Source organism: Caretta caretta, chromosome 11 (genome assembly GCF_965140235.1).
Source record: "Caretta caretta isolate rCarCar2 chromosome 11, rCarCar1.hap1, whole genome shotgun sequence".
Classification (NCBI taxonomy): Eukaryota; Metazoa; Chordata; order Testudines; family Cheloniidae; genus Caretta; species Caretta caretta.
The window spans coordinates 72944406-72963537 of record NC_134216.1 but is presented as its reverse complement, the minus strand read 5'-3'; the positions used below and the strand labels follow the sequence as shown (position 1 = coordinate 72963537).

Here is a 19132-nt window from a genome sequence, read left to right as displayed (position 1 = left end):
GTGCTAATTTTTGCTCCAGTCAGCTTTCTTTGGGTAGGCTGTGAGAATTTTATTTAACAGCTTTTTCTGATTTTAAGTTTTTTGGTTTTTTTTTTGGTTATGGCCTGGATTTTGCTTGGGCCACTGAGCTTTTTTACAAAGGCGACTCAGTGTTTCCTTAGCATGACCCCTCATAGAAACTGGTTTAAATTTGCCCATGTAGGGTTATAACAGTTTGTAACAATTTGCAATTTCTCTTTTTGGAAAAATTTTAAGTAAATTATACAATTTTGTAGGAGACCAAGGTGCATGTGCAGACTTACAACCAGAAGCACCAATGCCTGGGAATTGGCACAAGGGGAACATTTCTTCAGTACAGGGAGTCACTGTCTGAGGGGTGAATGTAAAGGGCTTCTGTTGCTTAATATTTCTTGCTGGCTTAGTTGGATTTAAATTCTTTGCCAATTTTCTTTTTATCTCTTTTAATTGTGTTTAAGTTTCTCCTGGGAGTCCTTGAGACTCCTTATTTGAGATTCATGGCGCCATTTTTTGTTTGTTTGTTTGTTTTCTTTATGCCAGTAGAAATATGCCTCACACTGACATTGGCACTTCTGAGGTGCACAATCTTGTCAAGGTCGAAACTTTCCCCCTAACGGAAACCATAACTTTAAATTATCCCTATCCTTGGTATACCAATTCCAATTTTTCCAGAAACTTGCAAGTGAACTAGTGTGTGCCTTTTGGCGGGACAGTGATCCTTCTTGACGCACCGGCCCCCGTCTTTTGCTGGCGAGTGCAGGAATTGCTTTTGGACTCCGTGGCTCCTAGAATCCCTATGGATGTTTTACTTGTCACACTCACACAGGGAAGGTTTTTGTTTAGGGCCTCCACGACTGTCTTACAGCCCCCTTCAGCAAAGAGTGTCGGTTGGCGCTGCTTACTCTGTTGCTTCAGGAGAGGTGATCAGACCAGTCAGTGGCTTGCCAAACCACCTTCAGGCAGAAACCAGAGACAGGGGAGGAAAGAGGATATGGAAACAGACCGTCTGAGGATGGAAAGGATGGGATCACACACTCCTAGACCTAGACAAGCCCCTCGCTGGTCATGCCATGCAGAGGGAAACTGCCGAGGTCAGGGCCTAGGAGGCAGGGATCCCTTTGGACCCTCCGGCCCCCAGTACCCGACTCAATTCACACTGGTCTATCAACCTTCACTTTCACACTGGCACATGGAACCAGATCTATCCACGACCTGCCCAGCCACACTCAGTGGCTCTTCCTGGGGAAACCAAACTTGGATGGGACTCTGACCCACCTCAAGGGCATCAGGCATGTCTGGCAGCAAAAGTCCAGATAGACCGTACAACTTACCCAAGCCCAGAGCCTACAGGCGATCCTCCACCAGAAACCCAATACAGAGATTTCAAAAGGTCTCTTACCTTTTCGAATGGGCCCAGGGTCTGGTGGGGAACAACTCGCGGTCCTCCGGCTCTCAGAGTCGCTGTCTATCCGAGTCACCGGCACCAAGATTTGTGGTGGAAAAATTAACCACGCTTTGTGTTTGGATCAGAACCAAGCCTGAGGCGCCTTTATTTATTACAAGCGCAAGGGGGTAACAGCTCTAAGTAGCTGCTCCCCGCTGCAAAGCGCACATAGCTTTTTAAAGCTTAAAACCACAGACAAATTACACATACTTTCGTCTTCATTACCTTATTTGGAATATAACAAAACAAGCTTTTCCTGTTATTGACAGGTGTTCTTTTGCGGTTAACGTTTCTTAAGCTGTGCTGCTGCCATTGCCTTACAATGGAATTTTCCACACTCTTTTCTTATTCTTCATATATACAGTTAGCTTGACCAAAGTTTACTACTTTGGGAAGTTTAGGCCTACTTGGGTCCACTGAATTTTTCTTCCACAACACTAACATGGCTACCACTCTGAAACCATAGTCTTTGTATCCTGAAGTAAAATCACATATGACAGACTCCTGTTGGCTATATATAGCACATGTTGTGAGAGAGAGAGAGCCTATTTTCTTGCTGATTCTGAGACAGACATTGCAGATGTGTAATGTTGTTAAAGCTAAAATGTATGGGTTTGCACAGGAGGAATTTCCCTATAAATTAATTCGTAAGAGATATTTTCTTCAGCATAAGCACTGGAATCAACTTTTGCAATATTGATTAGCCTAATCAAATTATTATTTTGTGTAGACTGTTTAATAGCAGATAATGTATGTCCAAGTCCAAAATGTATACCCTTTATGCCATAGTTTTTGCACTTGTTTATATATTATTGCTTTTTATTTTTAGTGAACATAGAAGTTGCTAACAGGGCCAGCCCTGGACCAAATGGCACCCCACCTGAGGAATATTTTTGGCACCACCCCCTCCATTTCTTAAAACTTTTGAATACTTTATTTTTTTATTACATTTGTAGCCCATTTCACAACTTTGATGAACAATTTGCATGCATAATTGCTGTGACTGGCAGCGTGAGCAGAACCTTCAAAGCTATCCATACACTGGAAAAGCGTCCTTCAGCTCTGCATCATGAATAAATTGGAGATCTTGGAGTGGAGAGTGCTTCCTGTGTTGCAAAATGGGATGGATTTTGTCCAATTTGACATTGAGGTCTTTATCATTGACGGCCGAACATTCCCCATGTGTCAGCGTCCCGTGAAAGTCCATACTATTTTTCAAGAGCGTTTTCCTGTCTGCCAGAAGTTTACTAAGGTAATACAAAAACAGTATTTCTTTTATATTGTTGCGTAGATAGAGGTTTGATAGATATCTCTGGCGTCTCATTAGATATGTCCTTTATTAGTCAATACTTACAGTCTTCAAGTCTTAAAACACAAGTACACTTTCACAATTTCACAATAAAACAAGGTTCACAATATCACACCTGGGCTCACTTCACTTCGTTCTTATATCTCACCGACTGACCTGTGACATCCCGCCCCTTATATAACTGCAATGGCATGGCTGACAACATTCTAGGAGGTTCAAGGAAAATATAGTTCTCAGAAAGTTTGCAAGGTTCCATGAGATTCTACAAAGGTCCAAAAATTCTAGGTTAGTGAAAAATGAATCCACAGATAGAATACCTGAAACATTTTACTTCAAACATTCTATTTTCCCGTTTGTGGCAACAAAAAAAGGACGCTGTGCCTGGCGTCCCAGGTGCTTGCCTGCCCCCAACCCTGGTTGTTAAGTTATGCAATTATAACAACAGAATCCTGGCGAAGCAAGCACTATGTGTTCTGTATTCTATTTGACAGGTTACTGTAAATGTTTTTTAAGCCTTAATTTCTTGAAACTCTATTTCCACAGCTATGCATTATGGCATTCCTGTAGTAGATGATGCAGTATCCCTCTTATTTTACTGGAATGTGTGAAAGAGACTACTTATCCCCTACTTTTTTAAAAAAATTACAAATACAAACACAAAATCGGTAAACTAAGTCTGTATCCTGTTTGTTTGAAAATATTAATGCTGCACTAACAGACCAGCATGAAGGAAAGCTGATCTATAAATGATCTTTTCTCATGGCATTGTATTAAACCAGCCAGACTGAGCAGATGTTAAGAGACAAGGTCTAGGAAATGGCGTCTTTTATGACGTACAGACAGCATTTGGGAGTGTGTTTTTTTTTTTTTTCTGGGCCCAACTCACATATTGTGACAAATTCCCTCTCCAGTGCATCATCAAAGATCTACAACCTATCCTGACAGACGATCCCTCACTCTCACAGATCTTTGGAGACAAACCAGTCCTCGCTTACAGCCAGCCCCCCAAACTGAAGCAAATACTCACCAGCAACCACACACCAAAAACACTAACACAGGAACCTATGCTTGCAACAAAGCCCGATGCCCACTCTGTCCACATATCTATTCAAGTGACACCATCATAGGACCTAATCACATCAGCCACACCATCAGGGGGTCGTTCACCGGCACATCTACCAATGTGATACATGCCATCATGTCTCAGCAATGCCCCTTTGCCATGTACATTGGCCAAACCGGACAGTCTCTATGCAAAAGAATAAATGGACACAAATCTGACATCAGGAATCATAACATTCCAAAAACCAGTATGAGAACACTTCAACCTCTCTGGTCACTCAGTAACAGACTTAAAGGTGGCAATTTTGCAACTGAAAAGCTTCAAAAACAGACTCCAATGAGAAACTGCTGAACTGGAATTAATTTGCAACCTAGATAACCCATTAACTTGGCCTTGAATAGAGACTGGGAGTGGCTGGGTCATTACATAAATTGAATCTATTTCCCCATGTTAAGTATCCTGACACCTTCTTGCCAACTGTCCAAAAAGTGCCATCTTGATTATCACTACAAAAGTTTTTTTTCCCTCCTGCTGATAATAGCTCATCTTAACTAATTAGCCTCTGAGAGTTGGTGTGCAACTTCACCTTTCCATGTTCTCTGTATGTATATATATCTTCCTACTATATGTTCCCTTCTATGCATCCGATGAAGTGGGCTGTAGCTCACGAAAGCTCATGCTCAAATAAATTGGTGAGTCTCTAAGGTGCCACGAGCCCTCCTGGCCTCTTTGTAACTTAGTGGGTCTCTATTTTTTGCCTGGAGGGCGGGGCGGCTGGAGAGCAGCGGTGCCCCACGGTGTGCTGCCCCCCTGCGGACAGTGCTGCCCTCAGAGCGGGGCCCCCCAGCCAGGACTTCACCTGCAGCGGGCACCGCCTTCCCTACACACTAGGCACGCAGGCAGGCAGCGTGGCCCGCGCCGACCAGGAGACTGGGGGGCCCCATGGGGGCCGCTCTCCTTAGCCTGTGCGGCACCGAGCAGCCGCCTTGGCAGGGAGCCGGCCCCGCGGAGACCCCGCCGCCGCAGGACGGCTCCACCCCGCCCCGGCCGCCTCCCCTAGGGCGCACGCGCGCCTTGCTGCCAGGCCAGGCCGCAGGGAGGGCTCCAACAGCGCGCATGCCCAGTTGAACAGGAAGCGGGGTGTGCGTTGTCTGGCTCCGGACGCCGGCGCTGGGTGAGCGCGTTTCCGGCCCGTGCCTGGCTGTGCCGGGAATGTCTGACCAGGGCCTGGCCGGTGGCGGGGTGGAGTCGGGGCTCGATGCGGCCCTGAGCAAAGTGGGGGCCTCGGTGCGGTCCCGGCGGAAGCTGCCCACGGCGGAGGAGGCGGAGCTGTTCGAGCTGGCGCAGGCGGCGGGGATCGGCCTCGACCCGGAAGTGTTCAGGTGGGGGGGGGGGCGCGCGCGGGGGAGGGGGGACGCGCGCGCGCGCGCGAGGAAGAGGGAGGGGGGGCGGCGGCCGCGCAGGCTGAGCGAGCTGCTGACGCTGCGCCCTCCCCGCAGGCTCCTGCTGGACCTGCTGCGGATGAACGTGGCACCGCTGGCCGTGTTCCAGATGCTGAAGTCCATGTGCGCCGGGCAGAGACTGGCTCCCAGCGGCCCCGCCGAGACCGGCCCCGAGACGAGAGGTCAGGAGCCGCGGGTTATTAGGGGCCCCCTCCCGCTGGGCTCGTCCTACGTCCCTCTCCCTGCAGGGAGGTGCCCGGGCTTAGGCCCGTGGCTGCCGCTTTCTGCTGGGGCAAGGCGGCGAGAAAGGGCGGCATGCAGACAAGCAGGCAAATCCCTGCCGTTTAGGAATCTCGGGCCTGCCACGGCTAGTTTTGCTGCAGGACTAGAGGGACGGAGGAGGTGTCTGTTGCTGGGAGCCTTCATTTATACAAGATGCCAGTTAGACATTCACGTTGTATGTTAGCAAAAGAAAAGGATTTTTAAACAGGCAGAATAAAAATCTTGCCCTCTTCCTAGCTCATTTGACACTCTCTTGTTGCCTATCATGTCATCACTTAAGCCTGAATTTAAGCCACTTTAGCCATACTAGCATATTGAAAATGTCAAAACCAAACAACCTAAACTGAGTGTGGTCTCATATACCTGTACCTACGCTATAGCTCTAACTAGTATAGTTTTGTTGGCCAAAAAAACCCCAACAAAAAATCACAAACCTGAGAACGCAGTGCCAGTAAAACTTTTAAGTGTAGATCAGGTCTTACTCCTACTCTCCAGTTCTCATCACCATCATACTAGACAGTCTAATTTCTAACACTGTTAGAAATAGGAAGAGACCTTTTTTGATAAAAACATCAGGCTCTAGTTTTTCACAAAGAAGCAAAAGGCACCAGACCTATTTTTCTTCTAAAACAAGCAGCAACAGAATGTACATATATCTTCCTTTCCATTCTTTTTTGGAAGTATATTATTGTATCTCAGTTTCCCCTGTCTCAGGTGGAGGTGACATTCTTTCCTGCTCAGGAGGGCTGGATGCATCTTCCTCTGTATCTAGTGAATGTTCTTTCCATTAGTCCTACCATGCTTTCAGCAGGCACTCAGGTTATAGTGATAAGTGTGGTATAGATACTGTGACAAGCAGAAGGAGCATGTTAGAGAGGATTCAGAGTAGCAGCCGTGTTAGTCTGTATTTGCAAAAAGAAAAGGAGTACGTGTGGCATCGTAGAGACTAACCAATTTATTTGAGCATAAGCTTTCGTATGCACAAATAAATTTGTTAGTCTCTAAGGTGCCACAAGTACTCCTTTTCTTTTTGCAGATACAGACTAACACGGCTGCTACTCTGAAACCAGTTAATATTAGTTACTCCACTGTAAATGCAAGCAAATGTTCGTACCTGTTTATGGTTATCTGGGACCAAAAACTGTACTCTAGGTGCAGGGCCTTATGGTGTGCAGTTTTCATCCTCTGCTTTTTAGTGGTTCTCCCCTTCTTTCCTTGGTTTTCCTTCTGTGGTATCCCTCTTGATCATACCCGCAGTATCACTAGCAAAGCAGTCTGTTGCTTCTCTTGGCCTTGCTAGGGAAGAGCGGCTGAGCCTCCCTTGCATTGCTTCTGAAGGATTACAAAAACTGAGCATGCCAAATTTAAACTGGTTCAGAAGTAGCTGTCTGGAATCTTTAATATTGGAAACAAAGTATATTAAATCATAGGAAAACAAAATTGCAGTGGATGCTGAAAGTGAAAATGAGAGCTGTTTATCATGCAAATGATACAGACTTGTATGTTTCTGGCAATGCCTTTATTCTTACTCTGAATTGTTAGCAGTTAAAAGTTCTGTGTAAGTGGCTTGCTTAGTTTGGGATGGGATGTGACACCTGATCAAAACTAAAGGATGCCAAAGTACAATTCCAGTTCACCCCACCTGGCTGCAGTGAGCGGCTGTGGGTGATTGTATAAAGGAGACACAATTGTGGTGTGGCTCCGCAGGACTCCACTTTGCTTGGCTTTGGCCAAAATGGAAATGAATATGAAGAGAATGAATACGAATATGAAAATGAATATTCAGTACCAGAATAAAGGATCACATTTTAGCTGTTTAAAACGACAGTAAAACAGACTTCTAGGTATTTAAAGTAACTTTTTTTCATCTTTGATGCGTACTTCCTTCAAAGAAAAGAAAAGCATCACAGTTACTTTTAGATACTACCTAGGAAATGATGTACACTTGTACATTTATTTACAGCATTTGTTTAATGTTGGGGTTTATTAATTCAAAATACCAATTAAGTACTTCAGGAAAATGCACTGTATGCTTAAAAGACTTGTTTTACTGGATTAATGGCTGGCAAGCAATGTGGAAAGTGCAATTATGAAATTATATTTGAAAACATTTGAGAAAAATATTGGTACATTTATTACTATGAAATGATTTTTGTTTAACAGCAGTTTAATGTAATAACTATTCAAGTCTAAGCTGTTCATCTAGAGACTTCAAAATTTTAGAGGGGAAACATAAAAGTAGACTGTTAAGATGACAAGATTATGAAATTGATGTATTTAACAAAGCATGTGAGATATGTTACCATTGTTCAAGAGACAACTTTTCTTCTTTCTCTAGGGGTATTGAACATTCATATTCACTACTCTGTTCTTTTTTTCAATAGACATATGGTGTTTTTAATATGTTTCTATGTCTCTCTTTGAATTAGAGGTCTCATTTCTCTCTGCCAAGAACAGTAAAATCCCTGCACCACTCTCCTTTTCCTCTGCCCTTCGATCTCCAAGACTAACAGCCCCTAAGATTGTGGTCTACAGTCCTGCTGATGCTTGCTCGCCTTTCTCTCAAGGTCCCCCTCGTTCCTTCCAGTTTTCTTGCTGCCTGTTCTCTCCTTTTGCAGGTTGTGTTTATTAGTTTACCTACTGGGGTTGGTGCAGTCTGTTAGGACATTAAGAATCACACTTGCATTGTGAGTCCTTTAAGTTTAGACTAAACGAACTGGTGTACCCTCTAAACAATACATACTAATGTTAACAAACGGTCAGGAATGGGTAATTTTAAAAATAATTAAAACTTACAGGTTAAAAATAAAATGTAAATCTTACTTTAAAAACGAAAACTGATTCACTTTGCTGTTGAATTAAGAGACTGAAATCTATTGTGAAAAATTCTTTCTCTGTCTTAGACTAGATGCCATACGCATAAACAACCAAGAGAAGTAAGTTTAGGAATTATATATTGTGGCCCAGAACCTGCAGACCATTGCGTGAGGGTGGGCTGCTTTGCCCACTCAGAGCTTCCCTGAAGGCTGTCCATTCTTAATGAATTGCAGGATTGGAACCTAAGAACTTCCTGTGCATGGTGGATATTTTTGTCAAGGTTTTTTATCAGTGACTTTTTATAAGCTCAAACTGGTGCGTGCACTCTACAGGAGAGCTTGTGTGGAGATGACTCACTACAAAGACAAATAATGCTCAAATTTATATCGCTCATATGCATTGGCCATTAGGCTTAAGGCTTGCAAACCCCTGTTTCCATTTAAGGCCTGTGTTTTCTGATTTCTATGTGTGTTTCAGAAAGTTATCTTTTTGGGTTGAAGTTTTCCATTCTTCTGTTTCTAGTAAATTGTCTTTGGAAGCTTGAGTAAAATCCCTTTAGCTGTTTTTGAGTGGGGATGGGGTGAGTGCTGTCACTCAGTCTTAAAAACTAAACTTTAAAGATTGTGGCTGAGGTAGGGAAGCCAACACACTTAAATATGGCATGTGCACAAGCCTCTATGGCCATTGTGTGATTTTTGTACATTTAAAATCCATTTCCAAACAAGTTGTATTGTAGCCATTTCAGTATATGCTGCTGTGCATACATGGGTGAGAAATGCCTGCTTGCTTTTGAGCTGGGATATCTTGGACGAAAAACATGATCACAATAAACCTTTAGAGCTTAAAACTCTCACAGACCAATTTCATTTTAAACATGCACATCTTGAAAATTGCTACAGAACAGCATAGGGTTGAGATTTCTGTCTTCCATAGTTCTTAAAATTATGTAAGCAGAAACTTCCTGAATGAAGCCCTGGTGCTACAGGTCCCAGAGATAATGTCCAGTTCCACTTTTTAAAAGTACATTACAAGAATGTTAACTTTTTAAAAATGCACTCAAGTCGGGAACTGCCAGAGTGAAGGTATCCCATTCAACCTTAATTCTGCTCCTCTGTGTATGTGTTACAGTAGTCTCCAATTTCATGCTGTCATACCTTTTTCCCCACGTGTCACCTGCCTCCATCAGTGCACAAGATGGATGGCATTCTAGGGAATGGGGCAGTTCAATACTCCTTTTATCCTCATCGTTCTGTGTCTGGCCCCAAAATATTTGGGGTGGTGGGGGAGATGGCTGATGGAGTCTCATGTTGCCCATATCTCAGATGCATTTTGTAGCTCTGTGTAGACCCTGCAGAATACTGCAGGAGGCTCACTGAGGCCCAGTGCAAGCAACTGAAAACAATGTTATAATGGAAAGTGCTTGGCAACTTTAATGCAATGGACACTTCCAGCTATAATACACCATATAACTGTGTACAGTCTTAGATACACAGGTAATGTGTTGTTGTACTGTGGCAAAGTTATAAATAGTACACAACTTGAGTGATACGAGCAGTATTCAATACAATTTAAACAATAGAGCACAGAAGCAGTATAGTAAAATTGAGTAATAGCAGAAGGCAACTCCAGGTTTCGTATGCAATGTTTAGTTACACAGAACAAAACTGCATGACTATCAGATTTGTCTGAGTACATCTTACTGTTCCCCCTACTGGTATGTCACGTATATACTACAGCCATTTGCCAAATGGGGATGGCGGCAAGTCACTTGGAGTTAAACTTGTGCAGTTAAAAACATAAGGCATAATAAACCAATTGCATCAAGTACTTCATGAAAATATTTGAACTCAAAATAGCTTGAGAATAGCTGAGTCTCAGATGAACAGTACAAACAAAATCTGAAACATCTGAATACACTCTGTTGTATAAGTACTTCTTGGGGAAAGTTTGTGAACTAAAGCAGTAACCTGAACACACATACACCTGAAAGGTGCTTTTTTCTTTTTTAAAAAACCCCGAAGATCTAGGAAACAAATGCAAGACCTAGAGCACTGAAAAGTCATGTGGTTTTTTGGCATTACAGTAGTATAGAAAAAGTGGTAGAGATGGGAGTGTTGAAAAAGCAGCCAAATGGGGTAGCAAAGTTGGGCATCCCTGTTGGAAAGCAGGGGACACATGATGATATGCATCTGAGGTGGAGACCTGGGGCAGTGTTGCAGGGTTTTGAAGCTGAAACTTGATGGGATGGACAGGACAAGTGGGGGAGCCAGTTGAAGGATTCAAGGCAAAGAATAATATGGTCAGATTGGTTATCAAAGGTAGTTTTAGACAAACTGGAAGATGAACAATGTGGGGGTCTGGAAGGTCAGAGGTGATTCTTAGGGCATGGATGTTTTTGTTAACTGTTGGGACAAACTGGGTTGGATTTTCAAGAAATTGTGGAGGATTAAACTGCAAGTTTTGATCAGTGTATGACTATTGTACTTCAGAAAGCTGTATAATTATGGAAAGGGGGTAGTCACACCCTAGCTAAGATTGCAGCCAGGATTGCATTATAAAGACAAATTGAAATTTGTAACTTACCAAAAAAAAGTAACTCAGACTGAAATAGATTCGCGCCCCCCTGCCCTTGTGAGAATTGCATGGAATTGAGCAGCGCTTCTCTAGTTGAAAGATCAAAAAAATTACTCTTACTTGAAACTTTTGTGAAGTCTCTGTTTCTCTTTGAGTTTTTAAAAAACAAAATGATGCTGCAGGAGTCAGTTAATAAATAGCTTCCATGATAACATTGTACCCATCCTAGTTTACAAGCATTTTTCAAAATCTATCAAAATACCTCATTACCCTACTTTCAAAAGTCTGGTAGTGTGGAGTTATGGTTGGATGCACTCAACACTGTCTTGTCCTCATCAGTACAAGAATTTTCAAAACAGTGGAAAATCTGAAAACTCAGTTAAGAACATCTGCCCCCTACAGGAGTGCTAGCATTAAAATAAAAAGACTATAGGAATGGGGAAAGCAGAACTATGTTGATTCCAATCTGGCTGTAACACATTCCCTGTAGAGATGACAAGAGGAACTGGAAACATTATAGCACTTAACCCCTCCTGTGATCTGTCATTGAGCAGCAAAGGCTCCCAAGGTCAGTGAGGATCCTACTGACATATATCAAGAGGAGTCCTGATTTGGAGTTGCAGTGTGCACTGAAGGAGAGGGTATAAGGTATGAAGATTCTGGTCTTGGATGGAGGGGTCACTGTGCTGATGGAGATCTGATGACACTGGCTGGCTTTCTGGGAAGAGGAATTATCTTCCCTAGGGCATGGAAGATGGCAGTTTTCATCTCTATTCTGCATAATCCACTAGACTACAGGATGGGCCGGATCTGTGGACCTTATTACCTGAAAAAAAGGCAATTTTCAGATAAGTATGGATAAGTTTTCCTATTCTTGGAGCCATTAAAATGATTTTTTGTGCCAATGTGCTTCAAGAGTGGGAAGCAAAATTATTCTTTAAATATGGATATCCCACATGGAGAAAAACTCTGCCAAAAGGTTAAAAAAAAAAAAAATGAAGCTGGCTAAGACTGGATGACCAGTTTTCAGAATTTGGTGAACAAATGGCCATCTAGCAGATCTCAATACAAGAGAAACTACTACTCTGCCCTGAGATTGTCAGTGTGCTCCTAAAGACTGGACTTCAATGCTGAACAGAAGAAATATTTCTTGGATTTATTTAAGGAATAAATGTTATGATAGTTATGAGGACCACCTATCTGAATTAAAAGTACAATACGGGGCCTCATTAGAGAGAGCTCCCAATTTCAAATTAAAAAAAAAATCAGAATGAAAATTGTAGCCCTTGAAAGGCCTACTCCATTGGATAGAGAACCCAACGGCTCCTGCAGGGGTTCAACCTAGGTTATGCTGTAAAGAGCAGAATGAGGTTCCAAGGACATGTCTATTCCCTGGGGCTGGAATAAGGTTGATGATCAAGAAAGCATTTGATGTTGGCGTTTGTACAAAAAACTTCCTTTTCTTGAACATGCTAAGAACTTTATACTATAGAGACTTGATCTTTTTGCTTGGACACTGTTATATACCCATAACCAAGCCTTCCTGGGCTGGGGTCACTCAAGGATATGTTTCACTGTCTTAACATGGTAGTTAAACCATGGACTTTGCACCAGCCAATAGAATAAGTTCTATATGTTGATTTCTGTGTTGGGCTCCATGAGGGTAATCACCACTTCATCCAAGTATCCATTTTAAACCTCGCTGGTCCTGAAATAGCAGAGCTCTGTAAGACAGGCATCTGAAGATCCAGGGCTGAGCTAATCAAGCCGGAGTATCATAGTCTCAACATCCAAAAAGGCATAAGCTGTATCTCATTCTGATGTTTTGTATTGTCCTGTGGAGCAGTGGAAAAGGTGAGAAGATGTAGCAGGGACCTTGCCCAGCTTTGCAAGATGCCATTCACTGCCTAAGATCCTGAGCCCTGACGCATAGAAAGGCCCCAGGGCACTTTATTTTCTGTTTCTAGTTGCAAAGGAGTTGATCACCAGCCCATCGAATTACTTATTGTGAGTGAGATATTTCTGGGTGCAGAAGTCACCCCGTTACTCCAACTTGTGACATGTAGATTTTGATGCTGTTTGTCTCCCCCTTGCACAATGGCTGGGGCAGAAGCAGCTGGGCCGGTACTTTTCACCGGGCTGGGGTCAAAGGCAGGAGTCAAGACTAGTGATCAAGGTGAGGCAGGAGATGAATACCAACGTCAAGCTAAGCTGGGATCAGAAGTCAGGAGTGAGATAGGGCAAAGATGAGATATGTAGCAAGAAAGAGTCTTCATTCCTGCTTGGACAGCTCTTGGGGACAATGTCCTAATTTAAATAGTTGGCGTGGACTAACCAGGGGGCTGCAGGATTCTGTGTCTCTGGCCTCTTCAGGCAGTATTTCCTGCAGTTCCTAACCCTCTTCAGGCAAAAAGAAAAGGAGTACTTGTGGTACCTTAGAGACTAACAACAGTATTTCTTGCAGTGCCTAACACTCCAACTGGGAATTGGTCCTGCTTCGAGCAGGGGGTTGGACTAGATGACCTTCTGGGGTCCCTTCCAACCCTGATATTCTATGATTCTATGATTCCAATAATTGTTGGGTGCTGCTTCCTTGGTGGCTCAGGACCCTGCAACAATGAAGCACTGGAATGGGTTACCTAGGGAAATAGTGGAATCTCCTTCCTTAGAGGTTTTTAAGGTCAGGCTTGACAAAGCCCTGGCTGGGATGATTTAGTTGGAGATTGGTCCTGCTTTGAGCAGGGGGTTGGACTAGATGACCTTCTGAGGTCCCTTTCAACCCTGATTTCTATGATTCTATGGAAGACAGTGGGGCAGCCCTTGAGCAAGAGGAGATGCGGGGTTGGAGGCAGGGGAAAAAGGAGGCTTGTGCTAGGAATGGAGGGGGGAATGCCATAAAGGATGTCTGCCTGTCAGCTACCTCCCCATTCAATACCCATGCTTCCTCACTGCCTCCAATGGCATGGAGGAGAGAGGAGAGCCATGCCTGCCCACCCTCCAGTTCTATAATTTCCTCTGTACCTGGTGAAGAAGCTTATCATAGAATATCAGGGTGGGAAGAGATCTCAGGAGGTCATCTAGTCCAGCCTCCTGCTCAAAGCAGGACCAATTCCCAAGTAAACCATCCCAGCCAGGGCTTTGTCAAGCCTGACTTTAAAAACCTCGAAGGAGATTCCACCACCTCCCTAGGTAATGCATTCCAGTGTTTCACCACCCTCCTAGTGAAAAAGTTTTTCCTAATATCCAACCTAAATCTCCCCCACTGCAACTTGAGACCATTACTCCTTGTTCTGTCATCTGCTACCACTGAGAACAGTCTAGATCCATCCTCTTTGGAACCCCCTTTCAGGTAGTTGAAAGCAGCTATCAAATCCCCCCTCATTCTTCTTTTCTGCAGACTAAACAATCCCAGTTCCTTCAGCCTCTCCTCATAAGCTTCTCCTAGGTACTAGCACTGCCAAGATGATGAGTCCTCTTGGCTGTCAGACCAATATTTACCATGCTTGCAATCCAAAGGTTGATCACCCTGAAGCTTTCTAGGAAGTAGAGCCCTCAGTAAAGCTACACTCACCTTGGTCAAAATAACTTCAGATTTTCTCCACAAACTCCACTGTGGCCCCAGACTTACCTGTTTGCATGCTGATCTGACTTTTTTTGGTAGGTTTTGGAGAGGAAGCAAAATTCAGCTTTAAATAGAAACTTAGCCGCAACACCAATAGCAGCAGAGAGAGACACTGAAAACTCTTCTACCTGTTGCTGTAATCCTACCTCCACATCTTTAGGGCCTCAAATGTGATGGTATGCTTTAGAGCCACAACCCAGTTTTAGACAGTTTGTTTCCCATTCCCCCTGTTTTTGGTCTCCAGTATCCTTTACTTATCACTTCTAGACTGCTTTGGAGTTGTTCATGTCTTCGTTTCAGTACCTGAGCTCCCTATCAAAACTATTTGAGATTCTGCATAGCATCAACTATTTCCAGTACACAAGGACTTCCCTTTTGGTCTGTTGATTTCACTTCAAGTCACAGGATTTTCTGGACTGGATCAGACTCAAGGGTGTAAGTGGCCAGCACTAGATGCTACAAGGAAGGTGTAAGAAACCCCATGGTAAGGATAAGCTGTCCCCAAGATTGGTTTAAGCCCCGAAGCATGAGGTTACTCTTTGAGATGGCCTTTGCATATTCCCACACATCTGCACCACGAGCTTCCAGAATCTTTCTTTTGCCCTTTGTCCTTTCTTTTGCCCTAGTTAAATTGCCTTCTGGATCCATCCAGGTCAGTGTTGCTGCATCCCTGAAACAGTGTGTCTCCAGTCCCAGGGTAGTCTCAAGTCATATGCCCACCATCTCTGCTTGAGAGAAGCATGTCTGTTGGACACATGCGATGTCTGTTGGGCTTTCGCTCCCAGAGCCTGCAAGGATCAAGTGGCCTCTTGCTGGAGGCAACGGCAGCCAGACTACAGTTCTACTTGTGCAGTTTCTCCATCTGAAGCTGCTCCTGACACTCCCTGACCACCTCTCTTGCACTGATGCTGCTGCTCTTGGTCTGCTCTCTTTTGCTCCTGGTCCCCAAGGTGCTGAATTTCCAGATACACTCTCTGCCTTTCCTGCCTTTCCTGTTGGGCTGTCTGCCGCTCCTGTTACAGTGGTATGCTGGTCAGGACAGAACATAGTTGTTTCCTCTGTCAGTCTGTTTGTTCTCTATTTCTCTCCAGGGTGGTGGACCTTTTGCCAGCAAGCTGGAGGTTTTCTGCAAACCTGGACCATCATTCCTTGACTGGTCATTTAGAATAATGCAGGTCTACTAGCTGTCATTTTGTCTGTTCAGTGTTAAAGCTGCCTTTCTCTGCATACCTCAACCAGCTGATTTTTCTTCAGCTGTTCATAATTCATTTTTCTCTGTCTCTCTCATCACTATTCCTTTCCCAAAAAGACTATTGAAACTTTTTGCTCTGTGGTTTTCCCTTCTAGGTAACTTGCTTTCACTGCTGTTGATACTTATGCAGTTCACACTGCTGCAGATCCCACCGATGCCACCATAAATGTCACGGGTCAGGGCAACTGTCCCTGTATTTCCTCTCAGTGGTCTAGCAAAAACACCAATTCTCAGGCTTCCAGCTACCCAGCCATTGCCTTTTTGGGTGCAGACCTGCGTTTCTCTCCTTTCAGACTGGGGTATTTCCAGGCTGCACAGTTCCCTGCCTTCCTTGTGTTATTCCCAGAAGAGACAGGCTGCCCAAGTAGATCTGCTTGCTTTCTCTTCAGCAGCTGATGTGTGATTGTCAACAGAAGTAAACTACCAAACAGTTCTTTCTATGCAAGCCAATTTTATTCTTTAGGTTAAAACACTACAGAAAAAAAAACACATTTAAAGCAATAAAATAACCTATATGCATGCTAATAAGTTTACCAGGGTTCATCTCAACTTCAACATGGATTCTGCAGGAACAGTCCTTCAGATTCTCACCCATGAGGGTTCCTTGGGGTTACAAGTTAATCACAGATTCAGTTCAGAAGAAAAATGTAGTCTTGTGGGGCTTCAGCAGGTCCAGTCCTTCCAACACTACTTTAAAGATTGGGGCCTTCTATGGACCACGGCTCCTGTCTGTTTGCTGGTTCAGGAAGAAGGCCCCGAGCCAGTTTAAAACCAGGCTATATATTCAAGAAATCTTGTTTATCTTGTGGTGCCTGGAGAATCCAGTTTGAACTAGTATATGGGCACCTCTCCAGGGGATGGCTTCAAAGGGTGGTAACAGAGAAAGTACATTAACATCCCCGTCCTACTAGAGAAGGTTCATACAATTCCACAATACCACATACACAATTGCATTTTTAATACAAGTGACACACACATTCCCCAAAGGATTCATTCCAGTTCAAGGTTTAACTTAATTCAGTAAACTTCTTTCAGGGTATTGCAGGAAATTGTCAGGCTGTCACAAGTACGTCATATGTATTCTCCAGCTTGGAACTGAGTGAACATGAAAAAGTCTAATTTTAAGCCTGACACAAAAGAGAGAATTTTGGGGGGCTCTATTGATTCCACGGCTTGAGCATATTTGCAGCAAATCAGATTTGACAGCATGCTAGCATTGGTAAATCAATTGCAAAACAATCCATGTACTACAGCAAGAACCATGTCTCTGGCTTTTAGGTCATGGGCTTCATATACTCTGGTGACCCCATTTGCCAGACTGCCGTCTTCTCCAGGGGAGGCTACAGATGGTCTATTGCCCTGCTGTTCACAGGATGGACCGGCTGGGCACTAAGGAGCAGTATTCTCCCTCCTTGGCATTTCTTCTCCTCCTTCCTGGATTGATTAATCCTTCAGAGGTTTAACCCTCCCTGAACCTTTGCTGCAGCATCTCCCTGCCAGCTCCTTTGCCTTACAGAGCAGAGCAGCCAAAAAAAAGCACTGGGTTCAATCCAAGCGATGCTTTATATATGTGTATGAGGTAGCCTTTCCAGGCTTGGCAGAGGGTGAGTTGTATCCAGCTAACCAATCCTAGCCTCAGTACCTAATGGAATTAGAAGTCAGGCAGGTAGAGTCCCCTACCCACGGAGGCAGTGGTGACTCCAACGGAAAAAATGGACCAGGAGCCACAGTGCAGAGCAGGAAGAGGCTCCAGAAACAAAGTGGACCCTGACCACTCAACTCCAGTGGTAAGTTTCCAGGGGCCCCTGCAGAACAAAGAAGGCTTGTGGGACAACAGGTACTCTTCCTCCCCTCCAAATCTTAAAGTGGATCTCAAGTGCCCTGGGGAAGGAAACAGGGCTTCTGATCAACACCCCTTTCCTCCCAAGTCTACCAGGAGGGCTCTGACAATGAGCCCCCACTTCCCAGAGGAAATAGGACCTAGAGATCTGAGACAGATCTCTCGAGAGCCTTAAGGAAGGCAAAGTGCAAAAGGCCTCACCAGAGCCTCAGCAGAATTGCTGTGCTCTCAAAGTGCACAAAAAAGGTTAAAAAATCTAAAAAAGGAAAGAAAAATCACAAAAAATCCAGGAGATACAAGTCCTCTAACTCCTCATCCTCCTCTCTCTCCTCCACTGAGGGAGGCAAGCTGTTTGGCTCTGAAACCTGAGCAGGCTCCTTTGAATAAGCCTTGGAGTAAATTTCTCCCTTTAAAATCCTCCCTTGAAGCTCTGATACCCCTTCATGCCTCTTTCGAGAAAGTGATTTATTACTCAATGGAACAAGTCCTTTAAACGCAAGCATTGCAACAAGAGTGACCTCAGGCTCTGTAAATAGTCAAGGACCAAAAAGCTCTGTTGCTGATATACCGAAGGTTGGTGCCACTCTAGCATCCCTCGCCAGGGATATGGTAGAGTTCTACCCTAAGGACTCTATGGAAAGATGGAGGCCACTCTCAAAAAGATCTTTGAAGACTCCTCCAGCACCTTCTGAGCATCCCTGGTAGCTGCCTTCTTTGCAGGAGCATCTCTTTCCTGGCTGGAAAATCTCAAAGCGTTTAAGCACAGAGATCATGCTGACTTTGACTCCACTTTAAAGAGAGGTTTCAGAGTAGCAGCCGTATTAGTCTGTATTCGCAAAAAGAAAAGGAGTACTTGTGGCACCTTAGAGACTAACCAATTTATTTGAGCATAAGCTTTCGTGAGCTACAGCTCACTTCATCAGATGAGCTGTAGCTCACGAAAGCTTATGCTCAAATAAATTGGTTAGACTCTAAGGTGCTACAAGTACTCCTTTTCTTTTTACTTTAAAGAGAGTCTCCCTAACATTAGTGTTTGTAGCTGCTGCGTCAATGGATGTGATGAGATTCTCAGCCTGAGCCATAGCTTCCAGCTCAGTAGGCAGGCACCACGTGTGGTTCCAACTCTGGAAGGTGGATCTTCATTCTAAGCAGGCCTTGTGCTTGGTCAAGTTTACAGGTGCTCTCCTCTGTAGAGAACACTTGGATAAGGCAGTGGCTGGTAAGGTGGCAAATGCAAACAGTCTATCCCTTCTCCACTGAGTGCCCTTGGAAGAGAATATAGACTGGACATCAGACAGAGGTGCTTCTTTCACTCCCTGTTGCCACAGAGATACCAGCGAAGGGGCAACAGATTGCTCAAGAGAACACAGTGGAATTGAGGTCCAGGAAGAAAATCCAGAGTGACCTCTCCCCCCCCCCCCCACCCAATCCACTTTATGACAAAGATTGCATAGGTCTCTGTCCAGAGC

General features: G+C 44.2%; 1 protein-coding gene across 2 annotated transcripts in view; it reads left to right on the top strand.

Annotated features, from left to right (window-relative positions):
* The first annotated feature begins 4937 nt into the window (after window positions 1-4937).
* Window positions 4938-19132, top strand: part of LOC125644720 (mitotic-spindle organizing protein 2B) — a 28085-nt gene continuing 13890 nt past the window's right edge. Inside the window, exons 1-3 of one of the 2 annotated variants that reach the window (XM_048869095.2) lie at window positions 4938-5216; window positions 5334-5458; window positions 7988-8176. In XM_048869095.2, coding sequence (XP_048725052.1) covers window positions 5047-5216; window positions 5334-5458; window positions 7988-8176 — 484 coding nt within the window. In that variant the 5' untranslated portion in view covers window positions 4938-5046. The remainder of the gene's footprint in view (window positions 5217-5333; window positions 5459-7987; window positions 8177-19132) is intronic. The other variant, XM_048869096.2, reaches the window with a different exon arrangement.